The 22,392-nt window shown below is 35.7% G+C and overlaps 2 protein-coding genes across 2 annotated transcripts; one reads left to right on the forward strand and one right to left on the reverse strand.

The window, feature by feature from the left end:
• Nucleotides 1-18: 18 nt before the first annotated feature.
• Nucleotides 19-16,478, reverse strand: LOC149907488 (acyl-coenzyme A oxidase 1-like). The gene is made up of 13 exons (XM_090102481.1): nt 15,941-16,478; nt 15,334-15,493; nt 14,610-14,778; nt 12,895-13,018; nt 7,530-7,774; nt 7,042-7,202; nt 6,318-6,480; nt 4,666-4,856; nt 3,997-4,146; nt 3,243-3,348; nt 1,980-2,132; nt 1,428-1,544; nt 19-180 (listed from the first exon to the last, which is right to left on the reverse strand). Exons 1-13 carry the CDS (start codon nt 16,062-16,064, stop codon nt 37-39), a joined length of 2,007 nt encoding a protein of 668 aa, XP_089958607.1. The 5' UTR covers nt 16,065-16,478; the 3' UTR covers nt 19-36.
• A 1,191-nt stretch (nt 16,479-17,669) lies between these two features.
• RpL19 (ribosomal protein L19) lies at nt 17,670-22,313 on the forward strand. The gene is made up of 5 exons (XM_090102483.1): nt 17,670-17,752; nt 17,947-18,053; nt 18,187-18,350; nt 19,341-19,531; nt 22,139-22,313. Exons 1-5 carry the CDS (start codon nt 17,748-17,750, stop codon nt 22,272-22,274), a joined length of 603 nt encoding a protein of 200 aa, XP_089958609.1. The 5' UTR covers nt 17,670-17,747; the 3' UTR covers nt 22,275-22,313.
• The last annotated feature ends 79 nt before the right edge of the window (nt 22,314-22,392 follow it).

Below are 22,392 nucleotides of genomic sequence, written 5' to 3' on the forward strand. Positions count from 1 at the left end.
TAATTTAAAATTAGTTTTTTCCCTTATATTATTAAATCACAGTTTTCCTTGCATAAAAGGTTTAAGATATTTGTGGAAACTATCATTAACCGGAGTTGCGTTGAGAGGACTCTTCATTGCTTCGGCCATAAGTCGTTCGTATGCGTTGCCGTCGTACGCACCAAGGGTTGAATTTAAAATCTAAAAAAATATATAAATTATATTAAAAGTCAAGTTAAAAGTTGTTTAGCTGACCAAAAATGGCGAAATAATTCGATTACGAAAAATCTAGTATAGTTAAAAAATGATTTAATTAGGCAAGTAAGTTGTACAATTCTTCAAATAAATTCAAGTTTTCATTTCGTATTTAAAGTTATATATTATTTAGTATTTAAAGATATACAGTGTGTAATCGTTAAGTGTACACAGGCGATTATTCCGTAACTATTAAAGATATCAAAAAACTTTAAACTGATATCGAAAGTAGTATTTTCTGATGTTTGATTTTACGCGAGTATTATACATTTAGAAATTAAAGACTTTTTAACGGATTTCAAACGCGATTTATTCATTCTATTATTTTCCCGACGTTTCGAACACTTTACAGCGAGCGTGGTGACGGGGAAACGTCGGGAAAATAATAGAATGAATAAATCGCGTTTAAAATCCGTTAAAAAGTCTTTAATTTCTGAATGATATCGAAAGTACTCAAATTAAAAAATTATAATTTTTAAAAATGTATTATGGCCATTTTACTCATTAGGTTAAGTACTTTCGATATCAGTTTAAAGTTTTTTGATATCTGTAATAATAACGGAATAATCGCCTGTGCACACTTAACGATTACACCTTGTATATTATGAAAAACTATAAAATAAGGTTAACGTTCGAGCAATAAAATTTTAAATTAGTGATGTGATATATAAATATGAGATGATGAGGTGAGATAAAATTGTGAAATGACATTTATTTTGCTTTGTAAAGATACCACTATTCTTTAAAAAGAGAGATTCACGCTAAACCATGTCCAGAGGGACCATGTACTTTCTCAATTAATGTCTTCATATAAATATGTACCACTGTTATTAATAGCCACCGTTTTTACACTGATTATTCTTCTATTATCTGTACTTTATGTCTCTACTAGATTTCCGCCCGCGGCTTCGCCCGCGTTTGCAAAGGAAAACCCGCATAGTTCCCGTTCTCGTGGGATTTCCGGGATAAAAACTATCCTATGTGTTAATCCAAGTTACCCTCTATATGTGTGCTAAATTTCATTGTAATCGGTTCAGTAGTTTTTACGTGAAAGAGTAACAAACATCCATACATCCATACATCCATACAAACTTTCACATTTATAATATTAATAGGATTTCTTTTGTGTGAGCAATAAATAATTAAATGAAATAAATAAATATGTATGTTAATAAATACGAATATTATATTACCTCATCCCTAATATCGAACGCGTCCACGAGTCCCACAGCGTTGCGGCGCAGCTTGCTGAGCGTGAGCTCGTACCAGCCCTGCAGCTGCTCGATGTCGCGCTCCGATATCGACGTGAACTGCAAGTGCAACTCTAACTCAGCTCTAACTCAACTCAAACTCAGCTCTAACTCAACTTTAACGCATCTCTAACAATTTGTTTCCATTTGTTTCAAACAAATTAACGCGTTTAGTGCTGTACCGACCGATGCACTGCGTACTAGTCAGGTCAGTTTACTGGTCAGGTCAGTTCACTGGTCAGGTCAGTTTACTGGTCAGGTCAGTTTACTGGTCAGTTTACTGGTACGCAGAGCACTGAATGATACAAACTGACGGTCGGTCAATGCGTATAGTTAGGGCCGATGGTACGCACTGACGGTAGGTGAAGCTCTGCAACCGGCCTAAGTACGAGAAAAAACTATCAAGTGATTGTCCAAATATTTAAAAGATTTATGACACTTCGCATATAACACTGCCGACACACTCTTGACCATCCACTCGTTTATATAACCTACCCTCAACAAGTCGCCGATTCTTTGCAACGCCCAGTACAGCACATATAGATCCACGAGCTGCAGCAACACTAGCCGTAGTTCCGCCGACACGCTCTTGGCCAGCTGCTCCGTTTCTTTGTGGTATGTCGCCAGGATTATTGCTCGGCAGTGGGCCTGTAAGTAAAAAAATTGGTTGTTTGTAAAGTAGGTTTACGATCGAGATGTTTACGTGATAACATAATGCAGTGGCAGCGCTCGAGATGAGACGGGAGATCGGTCCGTCTCTCTCTCGTTATACCTGCGATCGCGCTCGTGAGGTTTTGGTGTGACACAAGTTTCTGAACATGTCACCCGACTAGAACGATTTTAAAAACGTTATCACGTCAAAAAATAAAAAATAAGTTTTTTAGTACAAAAAACATGCACTGCAGGCATGGTGCAACAATGGCCGATGTGAGTTCATGCGCTCGGTCGACATCTTAAAGGTAGCGCCATATAAAAAATCATCGCTGCAGGTGCATATGCGAAGTTGTCGTTCCGCTAAATTGGCGCGCGTGCGACGTTGCCGTTTCTCTAAATAAGCACATGTGCTAAATGCGCTTCGCTCCACCGGTGCTCATGCGACGTTGCCGATCCGCTGCACCGGGACACGTGTGACGTTACAGTTCCGCTGCACCAGCGCGCGAGCTGTTGCCGCTTCGTAACAGTTGCGGATGTGCGACGTTGCCACTCCGCTCCACCGGTGCTAATGCGATGTTGCCGTTCCGCTACATAGGCGCGCGGACTTGGTTGTTTAGTTTAGTAGTCCGCGCGCCTGTGTAGCAGAATACCAACGTCACTCTACATATCTGGTGAACTTCACTGTGAAATTAATATTTAAACATATTACGGAAAATATCCGCAGTGCGGACACGGCCTAAGGCGGCCACTGAAAATCAGTGATGACACACTGAGTGGCTGGCCTAATTATGGCATACGTTTTTTTTAAGTTCCTTTTTTTCAACTAAGTAAATTGTATCTTTTTTTTCATATGTCCACAATAAACGTCTTTTTTTATTTCATTTCATTTACGGGCCCTATTCACAATTTGATTCACAATTTCTTCGTTGGGCGAGTAGAGACAATCACGATAGTGTAAAGCGCCTAAATGTCTATGATCGGCCGTCATTGTAGATGTTTATTCATAATTGCCGCAATGGCAAACATCGACGATCATTTGTTGGGCCAACGCTGCTCATCGGTCAATTTATCCAATTATTGTTAAGACAAATACAAAAAACTTACCTCAGACGCCGAAGCTAGCTGAATTGAAGTCATGTTCCACGCGTCTTCGTACGACATTCCAGTCTTCTGGCGCTTTTCGATTTGAGCCACGCACAGACCGATTTTTCTGAAATAAAATCGTATTATTATGTTATGATAAATATTTAAATAAAAAGCAGCAAGCAGGTGTTATTTAGAAAAAGTGACGTCTTTTAGAAGTTTTATTTACTAATTAAAAGAAGTAAATCTTTTTTCATGCCATCCTCAGAACTTTTCAACATGCGTTATTAAATCTACAACCCGCAGTGTTGATCATCAACTTCGCAACGTTCTGATTCAACTTGGCTAAACAAATGTTTACCACAAAAACTGAGCTTTCAAAATTTAACCACGCCCCTTATCGGTTTGTGAAGTATGTTACTGTGTTAACAAACACGAAACTCCGAGCTAGATTAATATTTATATCGATTGACCGAGTTTCATACAATACTAGCTTACCGCCCGCGGCTTTGCCCGCTTTGTCTAAAACCTAAAAAAATATATACTAAAACCTTCCTCTTGAATCACTTTATTTATTAATAAAAAACCGCATCAAAATCCGTTGCGTAGTTTTAAATATTTAAGCATACAAAGGGACATAGGGTCATAAGGACATAGGGACATAAGGACATAGGGACAGAGAAAGCGACTTTGTTTTATACTATGTAGTGATATCAATTGACCGGGGGTATTGGTTAAAGGTTTTTATAACTTTATAATTATTTATTGAACTCACCCAGCAGCAACAGTATGGAACCCGTCCACGATGCCCTGTATGGAGTTATCCCACGGCGGTGATCGTCGAGCCCCAGTTCTAGCGATGTACCCCACTGTGGGTGGGAGTGTACCACCCGCGGCCGATTGGTGCCACGCTTTTACTAGGTACCTGTGAGAATATATTACATACTAGCTTTCCGTCCGCGGCTTCGCCCGCGTTTTCAAGGAAAAACCCGCATAGTTCCCGTTCCCGTGGGATTTCCGGGATTGCGTCATTTTCCCGGGATAAAAAGTAGCCTATGTCCTTTCTCGGGCATCAAAATATCTCCATACCAAATTTCATGCAAATTGGTTCAGTAGTTTAGGCGTGATTGAGTAACAGACAGACAGACAGAGTTACTTTCGCATTTATAATATTAGTACGGATGTACAATTTGGGGGTACTTGTAAGTGTATACAGATAATTTTGATAAAGGACAGATACATTTATATGCAATGTACATTTATTATAATAGGGAGTTTAATTTAAAAATATAAAACCTATTGGACCGACTTTCAAATTTCTTTAAATAGTTGAAATCTTAGTTTTTCCTTATAATAAAGGCTAATGAGAAGAGATGGTAAGGTACTTATGAATTTTGTGAATTATATATCTACCATATCTCTTTTTTATTACTTTATATCTCACCTAGCAGTCTGCAACAGCAACACCGTATTCTCTCCCTCATACGTACACGCGGCCGTCACTAAACCGTACGTGAGCGGCAAGTTGGACGACAACATGTACCCGTGCCCACCGCACGCGAGTCTACACCGTTCAACGCATTCTGCTGCATCTGCTGTTACTACGGCTTTGAGGCAGCATGAGAGAGCGTGTAGCTGCAACATCATGTTGTATAAAGTTGCATGAGAGAGCGTGTGAATGCAACATTATATTATATATTTTATAAGTACTTTAAAGGTGCGTGGGGATGCAACATTATGTTTTATGAATGACTTGAGGTGGCAAACTACGGCTTTTAGGCAGCATGAGAGAGCGTGTAGCTGTAACATTATGTTGTATAAAGAAGTTGCATGAGAGAGCGTGTAGCTGCAACATTATGTTGTATAAAGAAGTTGCATGAGAGAGCGTGTAGCTGCAACATTATGTTGTATAAAGAAGTTGCATGAGAGAGCGTGTAGCTGCAACATTATGTTGTATAAAGAAGTTGCATGAGAGAGCGTGTAGCTGCAACATTATGTTGTATAAAGAAGTTGCATGAGAGAGCGTGTAGCTGCAACATTATGTTGTATAAAGAAGTTGCATGAGAGAGCGTGTAGCTGCAACATTATGTTGTATAAAGAAGTTGCATGAGAGAGCGTGTAGCTGCAACATTATGTTGTATAAAGAAGTTGCATGAGAGAGCGTGTAGCTGCAACATTATGTTGTATAAAGAAGTTGCATGAGAGAGCGTGTAGCTGCAACATTATGTTGTATAAAGAAGTTGCATGAGAGAGCGTGTAGCTGCAACATTATGTTGTATAAAGAAGTTGCATGAGAGAGCGTGTAGCTGCAACATTATGCTGTATAAAGAAGTTGCATGAGAGAGCGTGTAGCTGCAACATTATATTATATATTTTATAAGTACTTTAAAGGTGCGTGTGGATGCAACATTGTTTTATGAATGACTTGAAGAAACATGGTAGAGCGAGTGGATGCAACATTATGTTGTGTAAAGAAGTTGCATGAGAGATCGTGTAGCTGCAACATTATGTTGTATAAAGAAGTTGCATGAGAGAGCGTGTAGCTGCAACATTATGTTGTATAAAGAAGTTGCATGAGAGAGCGTGTAGCTGCAACATTATGTTGTATAAAGAAGTTGCATGAGAGAGCGTGTAGCTGCAACATTATATTATATATTTTATAAGTACTTTAAAGGTACGTGTGGATGCAACATTATGTTGTGTAAAGAAGTTGCATGAGAGATCGTGTAGCTGCAACATTATGTTGTGTAAAGAAGTTGCATGAGACAGCGTGTAGCTGCAACATTATGTTGTGTAAAGAAGTTGCATGAGAGAGCGTGTAGCTGCAACATTATGTTGTGTAAAGAAGTTGCAGGAGAGAGCGTGTAGCTGCAACATTATGTTGTGTAAAGAAGTTGCAGGAGAGAGCGTGTGGATGCAACATTATGTTTTATGAATGACTTGAGTTGGCATGATAGTGTGCAGCTGCAACATTATGTAATATTATTTATATGTACTTTAGAGGTGCGTGTGGATGCACCATTAAATGTGATATTTTTTATAATATATATTTATAATTTCAGTCTTAAGTTCAAAATTTAATAAATATAAACGAACCTCAGGCAACCTCTCCATATCCCCTGACTCTAATTCCGCAGTAACATTATTGTACATGTTCCATATCCAATCAGCGTTCAGTTTGAACGCGTGCACAGACGCTATCCCCACCAATAGCTTGTGCTGTTGCGTCACGTAGTCGAGGATTTGAGGTTCTGGTTCGCTGTAAGTGTTATGTTAGTTAAATGTGTGTGTGTATTGAAGTGCTTAGAAAACGAGGGTAGTTTTAGGGAATTTTGAAAATTGGATAATGTAAATATTTTTTTGGGCATCACTACATAGCATAAAACAAAGTCACTTTCTCTGTCCCTATGTCCCTTTGTATGCTTAAATCTTTCAAACTAAGCAACGGATTTTGATGCGGTTTTTTTAATAGATAGAGTGATTCAAGAGGAAGGAGGAAGAATTTTTTATGTTTTAGACAAAGCGGGCGAAGCCGCGGGCGGTAAGCTAGTCTTCACAAATTGACACCGGGGAAATCATAAGGGATTGTTGAACTGTAATAGGTAATAATAATAGGAGCAGGTCTTGTCTCTTTTAAACCTAAGTTATGTGCTGGTTTTTATTTTTCTTAATCTTGCTTGATAATCATAAATAATTTTCATTATTTATATTTAAACTCAAATAAACTAAAAATTCCTATATCGACTAATAGAGCATTGAATATAGATTAAATCGAATACCTAATTAATAAATGAGACCATTGAAATAAAAAGTCACTTACTCCGGTTTCGGCTGCGACTGTCTCCTAATAGCGGAGTATCTGGTTGCTATGGTAACCGCTTTCGCCATATAGTTGCACATGTCATTGACGAGCATCACGCGAACGAACATCATCGTTCCGTACGCTAGTTTAGAGCTTGGCGCTTTTACGTATGTACCATCCTATAAAAGAAACATGAATTGAGAAAAAGTATATATTCAGTTCAGAATAGGTCAAAATGTCACAGATTTTTTAACTGTTATATAAGGAAAGTAACAAGAAAAGATACTTAATTTTTTTTTTCTAGTTGCTCTGAATGCCATAGCTCGAGATCTTTGTATATTTATAAAAGGGCGAACTGGGAAAACATTTCTGTAAATGTTTTAAAACGTCACATTTATTCAGATTTTTTATTGACTTATTTTTTAGGATTCTGTTTTATTTGTGTATATATTGTATTGCTACCAATAAATAAATATTTCCTTACGTATTTTTTTTGAAGCCCTTACCTCTAGAACTTGAGAGTTCTTCATCAGCATGTGATCTCTAGGTATCCTGACATTTTCCAATCCTAGGAAGCCATTATTAGTGCCGTTCATGCCAAGTTTGGCACCGATCTCTCCCACCTTAATGCCAGGTAGTGGCATGTGGGTTTCTTCGTCACGTAATTGCACTATGAACGGGTGAATGCCGTGACATTTGCCCTGGGTGTACAGCTGAGCCATAACAACGCAGTAGTTCGCTGTATGAGCCACTGGAAGATAGAAATTGTTATTTAGTCTGCGTTCTTTCAACCATTACTTGGTAGGAAGAAGAACACGTGTATGGTTTCCGAACACATTGCATTTGAAGTATGGAAATGAAAATTGTATTTACACAAACATAGCGCCGTTTTCAAATATAATTCTTTTATAAATTGGTGACATTGAGACAGGTAAAGGTGAGGTAAGACCATTTGCAAGACGAATCTCGGGATATTTCGCCGAGCGACAAAAAGTGAAACACTTGTTAGTTATTTAAAAAAAAAAGACGTGTGGCACTCGGGGACTGCCGCGGTAAAGCTATTGCATGCTATGCCTTCAAGCCACACCTCCGAGCCCGTCGGAGTGGAGAGCGTGAGGTTTTTTCGTTACGGAATTTCTCGATTCGGTCCCCGCGCTCAAGGCCCGCGATAGAAGCTATCCAATAGCTTAATAATTTTTAATTTTCTTATGCAAATTAATTCATATAAAGTATTCGTTGCAAAAAGCAGTGTATAAAAATTGCTTTTAGCTATCAAACAGTTTGTAATTCATGAGTCGAAACAATGTTTTCGTGGGAATATCAATTGTGTGCAACGAGATAAAATTAAATGAAACAAGTTTTGTCTCATAACAATGATCTGCATGGACTTTAACCTCAGTATTATTAACAAGCAATGTTGACACACAATGTAAGGTTAAGGCTATAGAATTAGCATATTATGAGAGCCTCATAAAATTGTTTCTTTGTGAATTGAGAGTTATAAAATATAGATTTTGGAAACCGCACTAGGGCAGAATTGTTCATTTTTTAATTATGTAAAAAAACTGAATGGATGAACTGGTATTAAAAAACTTGGAGGATAGATGTATGATACTTTTTATGCATAAACAGTATATCAGATACAGATGAAATTTCGCATGAATGTAGAACGAGTAGGTATAAGTTGGATAAGGGCATTGACATTTATCGGAAGAAACCACGGTATAAAGCTATAGTTTATAAATCTCAATGGCCATTGACACAACGACTACCTGATAACCTATTACCATTTTATAATATACATATTAGGTAGCGGAGTATTAAAGAGGTCGGGTCAAAAATCATATTCAACTTCTTGCTATCCTACTCTTTTTGAGGTCAGTAAAACTATGTACAAACTACTCCGAAAATATTATTTACGAGCGTAATTCTCGTATACATCTTTATGCCCCGTTTCATGGTAAATATTTAAGTAGAACATGCTTTTGAGTTGCTATCAATACTGCATGTGTCAGAGAATACGGAGATTGTTCTTTCGACAGAGGATCGTCAACATTTAAAGTTTGAACAGACTTTCTAGCGAATTCTATGAGTAAGAGGCTCAAGAAGTTTTCTTCGACTGAATAGCCTGTATTTTAAAAGCCTTAAAAGGTCAGAGAAATTTAAACGATTCAACCGGTACAAAATAACAACTTACGTAATTGAAAAAATATTCTACAAGTTATTGAAAATGTATCCGGATGTGTTTAAACTACGAAATTTGGCTGATATTTGAAAGGCACAAAAATTGTCTAAGGAAACAAGAAAAAATATCCGCGGGGATTTAAGTCCTATATTTTTCTAGTCAAGCTGTGTCTGTGTATTGATTGCGTGAATATATATTGTTTCGAAATTAATTATGGTTTAAATAGACAATACACAATAGAGAATATCTGTACATTAAATTTAAAATAGGTAGGTATGTAGGTACTAATATAATATGCATGATGAAATGTGTTTTCTATTCAATTTATCTTATATATAAAATTCTCGTGTCACAATGTTAGTCTGCATACTCCTCCGAAACGGGTGGACCGATTCTCATGAAATTTTCTGTGCATATCGGGTAAGTCTGAGAATCGGCCAACATCTATTTTTCATATGTACCACGGGCGAAGCCGGGGCGGACCGCTAGTTATAATATAAATATTAATCAATTGTGAAAGATCTCATTTGATAATCCGATATGAAACATGAAATATGTTTTCGAAAGAGATAGAAGAATGGATGAAAATTGATCACTATTATTCTACTAATATACAAATCGTAATTGTTAAATGAATTAAATCATCACAATGATTAAACTAAAAACAACACACAATTATTAGTATCGATAGATCGTTCATATTGTGTTTGTAAATAGTTCATTCTTACACTAAATTAGTGTAGTGACTAGCAAAATTAACTTATTAATATTACTTAAGCTTAATGAATTATATATTATTTCCAAGATTAATTCATGAATATGTAACTATGTATGAAGAACCTATACGTTTGTGTATGACCATAGGTATACCGTATATTACGCAAAATATACGTATTACCTACCACGCCTACCTTAGCATTATATTTAGGTAGGAAAATTCCTGTGGTAAATTCTAACTCAAGATTCGCATTTGGCAGTGAACAAACCGGTTATTTTTTATTTTAAACGCTTAGGAAAATCTGTTTTTCATTCACGTATAAATCACGAGGACAATAATTCATCTATACTAATATTATAAAGAGGAAAAGTTTGTAAGTATGTATGTAAGTATGTATGTATGTATGGTTTTCACGCAAAAACTACTGGACCGATTTCAAAAATTCTTTCACCATTAGAAAGCTGCATCTTTACTGAGCAACATAGGCTATATTGCATTTTCTAAAAAATTAGAGATCCTTATCAAAAATGCAATAATGTAACCCAAGGTGTAAAAAAATCCTCAATAAAACTTCTGTCATCGCGTGCGCTGCGGAATCTATTGAAGATAGAACAAAAAAATGTTCTACAGTATTATAGAATGGATCAATATCTACAAGAAAGTCCACGATACCATATGTCCATCTTCAGTAGTTATGTTACTACAACAACTTTTTTACGTTTTCAAAGTAAATAGAAGTGCCGACAGTAATCAAACCATGTTATCCATACACATATATTAATCCTTATCCCATTAAATGATGTTTTATTACAGACTGTTTCAATACCAGCAAAATACTTTTTAAATGAAAAGAATTGGATATTCCATTCAAAAGATATAACGAATTTGAAAGTGTCAATCTACAGAAAATATGTACCTAGTAGGTATACTGTTCGAGCAGGCCGTGCGGGGGTCACGGAGGAATTCTACCAATATGCGTCTTGACGGAACACAGTGGGGTTTTGGTCGGTAGGAATCCGAGATAACCCACGGCCCCTCCCCTGGAGGCCGTGGGTATCTATGAAAGATTTCCCCACTAAAACAAAAAAAAAGGCCGTAGTGCGGGACGGGGTAAAGGTGATTTTCATGTGATTAAAAATTAAACCTATAGACCGACCTATAGTAGACTTTCCACTGTAACGATATCGCTATCTATGCGGGTGAAACCGCAGGGCATTGCTAGTAGTTTATAAATTAAATACGTAATAAGCATGCCTTATCGAAGATTATTGCGATAGAGATAATTATGTGCCTAAATCTCTGTATCCGTGATTGGTATTTATATTTTACATAATAATTATGATTGCTGGCTTCCGATCTTTCTAGAATTAGATATTTTGATATATTATGATGTTTAGAAAGTGCATTAGGTAATTAATTAAGTTTCGTATTTGGACTCGTAGGTATATAAATTGTTTTGTACCACGATATTAAATAAAAAGAAACAACTAAAAAAGTTTTATTTATTTTTTCTGTTATGTTCGATTTGAGGAAATGGTATGTAGAGATATTGTCGCCAATTGCTACTAAATTAATACTCATTAGGTAGGTAACTAGTTTCCACTCAGGTCAAGTTTAATTTACTAGAATATTAATAACATACAATAAATGGGGAACATTTTAGTTAATAACATTGATTTAAATAATATTTTATTATTAATTGCAAGGGCACTGACTTGGCAATCTTATCACGCTGGTTTAATTCCGATTCAATAACAACAATCAAACAATGATAGTTTTTATCGTTTTAAGTGCAAATATTTATAAGAATTATTAAGCTATTGCATAGCTTCTATCGCGGGCCTTGAACGCCACCGAATCAGAAATTCCGTAACGAAAAAACCTCACGCTCCCCACTCCGACGGGCTCGGAGGTTTGGCTTGAAGGCATAGCATGCAATAGCTTTACCGCGGCAGTCCCCGAGTGCCACACGTCTTTTTTTTCTATGAATAAAAAGGGTTGTTGCATAGCAATAAGATTATTCTACTTAGGGTCAAACTACATCTATTCGGTGATCTACAGTTTTTTTTATATACATATTACGTTAAAACACTAAATTCTCTATGGATTTTAATAAAATTATAACTGCTAATTTGTTCGCTAGGAACTATAATTGTATAGTTTTAGAATTTAACGTCATAGAGAATTTAACGTCCAATTAATACACGCATTAAATAAAATTCTGTTTGAATTTGTATGGCATGGGAAATAAGAATGAGTAATGAGTCTACATAGAAAAAACGTCCACCACGTGACCATGGACCAATTTTTTTAATGCAAAAATCATTTACAAAAATGTCCCGAGCATACGTGTCAGAAGTGAAACTTATTTGGCAAGATTCAAAGACACCAAAATCGTTGCCTTAATATGACGTGACGGTATTGCCATGACGCGACTTTGAAATTTTACTCTCAACGCGTCTTAAGAAGTTTCACTTCAAAAATCGCTCCATTGTCTGGAGATTAGGAGACGAAAGAGTGGCATAGGCTTCTTTTCACCACTGTCAGTCACTGTCGCATATCATTCCCATGAATGTCTTAGACTCAGGCGCGTAGCTACCGCCGTATCTGCCGTTTCAATTATACGGGGCCCCCGCGCCAAGGTACGTTAGCAAAAATTACTAAAAACTTGCCAAAATTTTTTTTTCAGAAATGAAAGCTATTTTCTGGCCTCCTGTGTGCATATTTAATTTGATTTGTTTGTAAAAATTTTAGAAGAAGTGACAGATAGATAATTGAATAATGAATAAATATTTCTTCTAATTTTATGCAAACATTTTTTATTCTTTTGTGAGAAATCTTTACCCTTCCTAAGGGCCCCCAAACAAATTTTTATATGGGGCCCCGCCAAGGCACGCTACGCTTCTGCTTAGACTACACTTGTGGAAAGCTAGTATAGTTTGACTAGTAATAAGTACATGATACTTACATCCCCCCGGCCACCACTTGTATGCGGTGAGCGTGGGCGTGTTGAGCACGAACTCTTTGGTGCGCGGGTCGTACGTCGCCGTCGTCTCCAGACCACGGATGAATGTGCCGTGACCCAACTCCGTCTTTATTGTAAAAAAAAAAATGGTTGTCTGTAAAGTCGGTTTACTGACGATAGTTGAACGTGACAACGTCCGATTGTGCTTCTTTGTCGCTCGTTCCGCGCTCTCGCTTGCACTTCAAGCCTTACATGGAACCTTAGATCATTAAGTAATGGATAACACTCGCAGGCGTTTCCCCTTTTGCCGAGGTATAAGATTATTTTCATCGAAAAATCTTATCCTTTCATAAAAACTACTTGCGTAATCGATTACAAGCACTCTGCGTATTCGTAAAACGTCGAACGGACGTCTGCGAGTGCTCCGCTAAAAATGCCGTTTTGTACTGTCAAGTCTTGAAGAAGCAATTCAAACATGTCGAATATTCAAAAAGATGGAATAACCTTTCATTTGTGTATATTTTTTTATTTTTTTAACGTACATTTCTAATAAAATGCAATTTCTAATAATCGTCGATGTATCGTTTAGCGATATGATCAAGAAAAATAATCGAGTCATGTTTACTCGATCATTGATGCGGCCCCACGAGACTATCATGGAAAGAAAATATACAAATTTAATCTTTATGAACTAGGAGATAAAGTTGAATTTAAAACGCCTTAATGAACCGCATTCCTTACGAGACTATCTTGTAAAGAAATACAAATTTAATCTTTATGACCTAAGTGATAAAGTTGAATTTAGAACGCGATATTGAACCCCACTCCACATGACTATCTTGGAATGAAATACAAATTTAATCTTTATTATCTTAGTGATAGAGTTGAATTTAAAAACTCGTCGCCTAAAAGGTCGTAAATTTTTACGACTTTCGTGACACAAATTATTTTTGTGAATGTGTGATTATGTTTCATTGTGTTTCATCAGTGTGAGTTACCCTCCCCGCACCAAAATCAGCAGAAAGTTTAGTTAGAACATTTGCCAGCGTGCTCCATCCATTACTTAATGATCTAAGCATGGAACGCCTCAGAGCGAGGTAACGCCGCATGAGTCATGTTTTTTCGTGCGTGCAGCCGGCTTTATCGAATTATAAGACGTTGTCACGTCAAAAGTACGGTACAGCTAACAGGGCATTTACATCAAACGAGCGAATGCTCATTCTAACCCCACTTTGTCAAACTCTTTTAGTGTAAACAGGCGTAGAGCATTCTATCGTCATCTTTTAGCTACCTTTAAGCTCTTAGAGCATTAAACCAAAGCTAGAGCACTAGCTCTATGTTCGTTTGATCTAAATGCACCGTAAGAATAAGATCCATTCTGCGTCATTCTGTGACGTCGCCAGCGTATAAACGAATTTATGATCAAAATTAAGTAATATATTTTGTATTTAATTCTGATGTAAGAATACGTAAAAAAAACCATTTAATTAAATTTAAATAATAAACGATAAATTAAAATTTATTCATATTTTTAAGACTACAAATTACTCACAGATAAATAAATATTGGTTTTTACTTTTTAATAATAGATTAAAAAAAAGAAATTTGAAGTCAAATTACTATTTTACAATCAATATACTGTATATGCACATAAATTAAAATTAAAATCAATTCAATAACTAAAACACTCATGAAATTTTTAAAATTGTACTGTATACCTGTGCATAAGTACCGATGATGCTCAAATTAAAAGCTCTGCCGATCCAATAAGCCTGCTGTTCCACTGTCCCTTGGCCCATCACAGTGGGTATGAACATCACATAGTGCAGGGCTAGTGGGTTGCCGTCACCGAAAATAGCAGTTCCTAAAGTACCACCCAGGAGAGCTCTATAAAGCAAAATATGTATAAGAAAAAAACTACAACTATATGTTTAAAATAAGGAATAAGCTGTGATGATAATTAATTTTTTATGACTTCTAACAGGAAAAACCAATTATGGCTTTTACTGTGACAGTTGGCACATCATTAGAATTAAAATATATAGTTATGCAAATATTTTAAACCCTTTGCTATTGCCTATTGTATTAGTTGTCTTGAGTCAGAAAGGATTAAAATAATTTGCTGAAGTAATTGTAAGTCACAAAGTTTTACAATTTAATTGAATATACAATAGACAATTACTTTTCATAATAATATTGAAAGAATTGATTTAAAAAAACATGGATACAAAGGACATTATATAATAAATTAATAATAATGATTTGCACCAAAAACCAAAATAAGTATCTGTATTTTTTTATATACAAAACAGACCAGCCATTTGACCGCGATTACACCTGGCGGTAAGCGCAGATGCCGTCGAACATTATTGTTGTATCTATTGCGTACAACCACAAAAGCCTAACAATCTTTTAAATGTCTTTAACAGATATAACACTCACTGGTAATTTTCCATGCCAGCATTTTCTTCCTCCTGTAGTCTCCTGATCATTTGGAATAATGCACATGATTTCTTAACAGCCAGCTCATATTTATCCTTATGGCTGAGATATATAGCTGGCACTGGTTCCTTATGGATACCTTCTTTGAGCACCACATCCTCTACAAAATAATAATTTGATGTAAATCTTATGTAACCAGAACATAAATTATATGTTTGACCAAAATACCGTAAGAAATGGTCTATCTCAAGCAATAAGAAATTGCATCTTGTTTACACATTTGTAATTTGTATTTGCTATTCTCTCTTCACTCTACAAAACATTCTTATATGAGTTTAAGTTTGTGTTCCAAGCACAGCATCATTATATGAAAATAATTGTACAGAATTTGTTTTGAATTATTCTATTTATAGTTATGTCCAAGTAGTAGGTCTACTTCCATCTAGATAACATATTGAACCTTATACTGGTCAAAGATAAAGGCATTGTTTGTATGCAGTAAAATCTATTACGAAGCCTATTTTTCGTAATCAGTGCTTTCGTTTATTTTAAAATTTGGCAGGGAATTGATATCAACACAGTATGAATTAAGTAAATAAACAATTACCTCGCTGTTTTCTCTCTTCGGTTTTTTGAGCACCACCATCTAATAAATTGGTTAATTCCGTAACATTGAAAGTGCAATTATCCCGCTCTCTTTGTAAATCGGGATTTATTTTAGTGACCGACATTTTTATCGGCAATTAACACCACCGTATAAGTGAAAGTTAACGAAGTCACCACAAGACGCAAATCGCATACACGTCAATATTACTTGCTCTGTGATACACGTTACGACACAACGCTTGCTTAGCGCGAATGCACGTAAACTATTTGAAACTCCACAAAACTTGTTTGACTGCTTATCAACTCAGTAATTACGATAAATGAAGTGAAGATGTAATGAGTCCACGGGCTGCAGATTTTTAACTTATACGTGTGTAGGCGTTATTAGTCAGAGCTAATTTTGTGAACTTTTACCAAAACATTCAGCAATTACAATATTATCTAAATAACATTATTATTAATTACTCTTCAATTCTCATCATTATAAATTATTATTTGTTTTTTCTTCTTTTTCAGTCATTGACTTTTGTTAATTGGCACTTCACTTGTCAGTTGTCAGTCCGCCATACGTCATCGCTTGACATTTTCCTGATATCTGCAAAACTTATCTGTGGGCATTTCCGTTATATTATTTGGCAAAAAACCAATTAAAATCACAACGCATTTAATCATCTAATCATTTATTTAAAAATAACTGATCATCTTCAAAGTATAATCCACTATGAAACAGCATATATTATAAAAAATAAGAAATGTAAAAAACGTGAAGTGTCTCAGCAGTGGGAACTTAATAGGCTGATGACGATGATCAAGCACAAGCTTTGATCGCATTTACACACTGTATCTGTTTTGTTTTGGTTCGTCGCTCGACAGCATATTTGTATACATAATATCTATTAAAAGAGTGACGTTATACAGGCCACTGTACACACATTAGTAAACAGTTTACAATAATTTCATGTTTGCGGATAGAAAATTCAATGTTTATACCTACGTATATTACGCGTGCTCGTTATTCGTCTTGCTATTCGCACGATTCGCACATGATTCGCACCTTGATTCGCACCGTAGACAGATTCGCACCATAGATGTAAAGCCGGTTATTAACGATTTTAACCGTGCGGTTAAAAATGCATTTTTCGTTATTAACGGTTAATTAACCGTTAATAACCGGGGGCGGGGGGAGGTTGCGCGCCGGCAGCATGAGATGATGAAAGGTTATCGTTTTTAGGCTATTCATTTCATAATTATTATGTTGCAATGATTAAAGAATCTATTTTAATCAATATGTATAGCAGGTAGGTATCAGTCGTTTATGTTATGTTATTTATTATAGGTATAGGTTTGTAGTATGAATATTTTAGATACTTAAATTGTGTTTAGTTTACGTTAAGTGACTTACAAAAAAACAAAACACAGTACCATTTTTATAGGTCGCAGTTGGATAACTAACCGTTATTTACCGCATTTTATGGGTAGCTAACCAAAAATTTAGTTAAATAACGGTAGCTAACGGGTTTTTTACAACTATAATTCGCACGAATGTATTTCACTATGCCTTAAATATTGCCTACTTTAAAAAAAAATAATTTTAAATATGTCATTTTTATTACGGTCAAAAACAAAATGAAAATACTGAGTATAGATCTATATAGTTATTAAAATGAAATTATTAGAATTATTAGAATATAATAATTATGAAGAAATATTATTTTTATTTTTTATATATGGCAACTTTAAAACAGACTTGCCAAATTCGTTAACCGCCATATTTCTTTCTTGTGTGCGTTGGATCTCACCGAATCAGGATGAGGTTAGGTTTGCCTTATTTTATAGTTTAATTATATTTTTTTGCGAAAAAGTACTCATATTTATTGTGTATTGTGCGCGTTTACCGATATATTATTGTTTTCCAAAGTCTTATCGTATAATTTCAAGATATTCACATTGTCAACATTGTCGGTCGTACAACCATGTGGTTCTTAAAAATATTTTCTTATATTTCAGTTCCCTCAAATTACAAAAGAGGCTTGCAGCCTCTGTTATGCGATGTGGTAAAAAGAAGGTGTGGTTAGATCCAAATGAGATCAATGAAATCGCCAACACCAACTCCAGTAAGTATGCTTTGGCCTTTGGGTGCGCGCACCGTCGACCATCATACCTAAAATTCAATTATTTATTTTTATTCGAATAATCACTGATTGCAATATGATTCCTCCATTACTAAAAATAGTTATTAAATTATAGGACAGAACATCCGTAAGATGATCAAGGATGGTCTCGTCATCAAGAAGCCCGTAGCCGTGCACTCCCGTGCTCGCGTCCGCAAGAACACAGAGGCCCGTAGAAAGGGTCGTCACTGTGGTTTTGGTAAAAGGAGAGGTACAGCTAATGCTCGTATGCCACAGAAAGTGAGTATATCATCAACAATAATAATTAAATTTATAGAAAACTAGCTGGTCCTCGCGGTTTCACCCCCGTGGCTCCACTTCTGTTGGTCGTAGCGTGATGATATATAGCGTTCGATATATGTGCTATCTAACACCGAAAGAATTTTTCAAATCGGACCAGTAGTTCCCGAGATTAGCGTGTTCAAACAAACAAACAAACTCTTCAGCTTTATAATATAAGTATAGATTTGCTGAGTGTATTAACTTGAAATGATAAGGAGTTTTAATCCATCAGTCCCCGGAATCACAGACACAATAGAAAATGTATTGTGTCGCACCCCGATCGGGGCGCTCGGTGGTCAATGGGTTAAAGTGGAAAAGTTCAATTAAAATGAGATGTCTAATGTTACATATAAGTAGTAAATATTATACACCAGGAAGTTTTATGCATAAGTTCTCATTACAATTAGTTAAAAATTACATATGTTTGCTGGGTCGGCTACTTTGTAAATATCAACAATAAACCATTCAATATTTATGTATGTATTAGAATTATAATTCAATTCTGTTAATTTTCTTGCTTTAATAGGTTGTTTGTTTTAATAGATTTATTCTAATGATATTTATAAATCACCAAACTAATACAAAAATGCATTCATTGTTTAATCAGTCTATTATAAACAATTTTTCATTTAATATTATTTTTATTTTTTCATCTTTGATACAAATTGGTAGTTGTTATAACTTATACCTATTCAGCGCTGCTGCTGAATATGGATATATTAAAAAATTGTTTGTCTGTAAAGTCGGTTTACTGACCATAGTTGAATGTGACAACGTCCGATTGTGCTTCTTTGTCGCTCGTTCCGCGCTCTCGCTTGCACTTCAAGCCTTATACGGAACGCCGCATGAGTCATGTTTTTTCGTGCGTGCAGCCGGCTCAATCGAATTATAAGACGTTGTCGCGTCAAAAAAAAATGCCATTTACCTACACAAATACACACATTACAGGAACTCTGGGTGCAAAGACAAAGGGTACTCCGTAAGTTGCTGCTCAAGTACAGAACGGCCAAAAAGATTGACAGGCATCTTTACCACGCACTCTACATGAAGGCGAAGGGTAATGTGTTCAAGAACAAGCGTGTGCTTATGGAGTATATCCACAGGAAGAAGGCGGAGAAGGCCAGGAGTAAGATGTTGAGGTGGGTTGGAATTTGTTGTATTATAGTTGAACTAGCTTTCCACCCGTAGCTTCGGGATATTTGGAATGTTTTGTTTATAGTCTACTAGCTTTCCACCCGCGGCATCGCCCGCGCAGTCAAAGAAAATCTCGCATTGTTCCCGTTCCCGTGGGACTTCCGGGATTGTGTCATTTTCCCAGGATAAAAAGTAGCCTATGTCCTTTCTCAGGTATTAAAATATCTCCATACCAAATTTCATGAAAATTTGTTAAGTATTTAAGGCGTGATTGAGTAACAAACAGACAGAGTTACTTTCGCATTTATAATATTAAGTAGGGATATGTTATTTTATAGCCTTGAGGCTTGGTTAAAATGAGAAAATGTAGTGTATGTTGCTGATTAATAGTGTAACTTGGCAGATATCAAACGGCGTAACAAGCTAATTTATAACTTCAGTGAAATCTATACTAATATTATAAAGAGGAAAGGTTTGTAATTATGTATGTATGTATGGTTTTCACGCATAAACTACTAGACCGATTTCAAAAATTCTTTTACCATTAGAAAGCTGCATCTTCACTGAGCATTATAGGCTATATTGCATTAAAAAAAAAATAGAGATCCTTACCAAAAATGCAATTGTAACATGTAGGTACCACGGGCGAAGCTGGGGCGGACCACTAGTATGTTATAAGATGAACAAAAAATTATAGTGAATTCATGTTATTAAGGATACTCTGTTATTGCTTCTTTATTTTTACCAATGTTATATTGAAGGTAAATAATAAAGAAAATGTATTGCAAAAGGGAGAAATTTCCATTAGTCTTCTTGATTGTAATGGTCTGAATATTCTGAAAGATCCTATTTTCATTATTCAGGCAATATTGTAAGCCTAAATTGGTATGGAATGGTCAGTACTGAATACTGATCAATGATCATTGATTTATTGAATATCATTTCATTTGAGTATGATCTTATTGAAGACTAGCTTCCGCCCACGACTTTGTATGTGCATCCCCGTTTTTCCCCGTTCCCACGAGAATTTCGGAAATCCTTTCTTAGCGGATGCCTACGTCCTAACATACCTGCATGCCAAATTTCAGTCCGATATGTCCAGTGGTTTGGGCTGTGCGTTGATAGATCATTATATCAGTCACCTTTGAGTTTTATACAGGGTGTCCCACTATTGGTATACTAAGCGCGAAGGGACTTGTAGTTTTGCATACACTGATCACGTAAAAAATACTTAAACAACAAAATTACGCCAAAAATTTTTTGCTTAATTTTTCCTTATAATCCATGTTTTCGTCTCTAGCTTCGCGCAGCCGGCATATACCGCTTCGCTAATGTGAACATTTTGTCTATGAAAACATAATCTTAAACGATAGCTCACGTTCGGGTGGCAAAGTTGAGCGGGTTGCTTGTTAGGGGTGTACACATAGAGTTTTAAGAATTCATCTATTGGTCAAAAAAATTCGTCTGGAATTTTATAAGTATTTTTTACGTACTCAGCGTATGCAAAACTATATCCTCCTTGGGGCTTAGTATACCGTTGCTGGGACACCCTGTATATATAGAAATCGGTAAAAAACATTTGTATTTTATTGAATCAATAGTACTTTTTACAATCACTGAATTCCTTATCTGCAAACTTTTTGTGCAGATTATATGAGATAAATGTAGGATAACTATTATTATAAGCTATTACCAAACTTTACAATGTTATTTGCCGAGTTCTATCCACTTTTCACATAAAATAATAGAAAAATAATGACAGATATCTTGAGCAAGAAACTTCACAATTCATTTGGTACCTATGATAAAATAGGAGTATTGGATTATCAAGTCAACTCTTTATACCAAAGTATCTAATCAAATTTATCTGTGATTGAAATCATAACATACACATTCCTACATATTCATTGTCAATGTAAAAGACGTGGGTTTTTGCGAAAAGTTTCTCATTTGTAAAGCATTTGAATGCTATAAAACTAAATAATTTGGAAAATCCAAAAGTGCACGCCTCATAATTTTTTTTTTATAAATATTTATTAATTATTATTTTTGTTTATTTAATAACAATTAAACCACATCGAATCAGACCCTGAAAAATGAAAGGGTTCTATTCCTGAGCATACTCAAGCGTAAGAGAAAAAAAAAGACTCGATTAGTAAAGTATTTCGGTCGCTATCGTGTTAACAAGAAAAAGGATCCGCACATACAGACACACGGACGTCCAAGACAGAACTTTTTTAAACTGTGTTTTAACTAGTTTAACCCATTGACCACCGTAAGGCCCGATCGGGGCGCGACACAATAGATTTTCTATTGTGTCTGTGATTCCGAGGACTGATGGATTAAATAACAAAAATGACATCAAAAATATCATTAACGTTAAAAATAGTGTTTTTTCTTAATATGTGTGTGTATGTATTATCTTACAAGTGCAATGTATGATACATAAAGACATTTTAAGTTTGAAAAATCAGATGTTTTGCGCGAAGTGACAGTAGTACCCACCTCAACGCTTCGCTTATGAGGCGTGCAATATCAAATTCTCTCATTTATAAAACTTACTGTATTAAATCTCACTTTGCTTAATTGAAATTAAAACTTTATTTCCCCAGTGACCAAGCCGAGGCTCGCCGTAACAAGGTGAAGGAAGCGCGCAAACGGCGCGAGGAACGTATTGCCGCCAAAAAGGAGGAGCTTTTACAGACCTTTGCGCGGGAAGACGAGGCCGCAGTCACCGCTAAGAAGTAATTTGTAAAAAAATGATCCAATAAAACCTGGGTCTCAAAATGTTGTTTTATTTATTTTTACCCAATTTAGTGTCCTTTTTTCGTTTTTATAAAGCCTTGTACTATTAGTGCTTTTCCAC

The sequence above is a fragment of the Colias eurytheme genome, chromosome 6 (assembly GCF_061535395.1).
Source record: "Colias eurytheme isolate Ceu_HAF_F1 chromosome 6, ilColEury1 Martin Lab GWU primary, whole genome shotgun sequence".
In the NCBI taxonomy this organism is placed as follows: Eukaryota; Metazoa; Arthropoda; class Insecta; order Lepidoptera; family Pieridae; genus Colias; species Colias eurytheme.

Excerpts from the sequence above, each read along its gene's own strand:
- LOC149907488 (XM_090102481.1), bottom strand. The coding sequence starts at position 16,064 with ATGTCGGTCACTAAAATAAATCCCGATTTACAAAGAGAGCGGGATAAT. Across the intron at positions 14,779-15,333 it reads GCTGGCATGGAAAATTACCA|AGCTCTCCTGGGTGGTACTT; the intron begins GTGAGTGTTATA and ends TTTGCTTTATAG. Across the intron at positions 2,133-3,242 it reads AGCTAGCTTCGGCGTCTGAG|GCCCACTGCCGAGCAATAAT; the intron begins GTAAGTTTTTTG and ends TTTTACTTACAG.
- RpL19 (XM_090102483.1), top strand. Across the intron at positions 18,054-18,186 it reads AATCGCCAACACCAACTCCA|GACAGAACATCCGTAAGATG; the intron begins GTAAGTATGCTT and ends ATTAAATTATAG. Across the intron at positions 19,532-22,138 it reads GCCAGGAGTAAGATGTTGAG|TGACCAAGCCGAGGCTCGCC; the intron begins GTGGGTTGGAAT and ends TTATTTCCCCAG.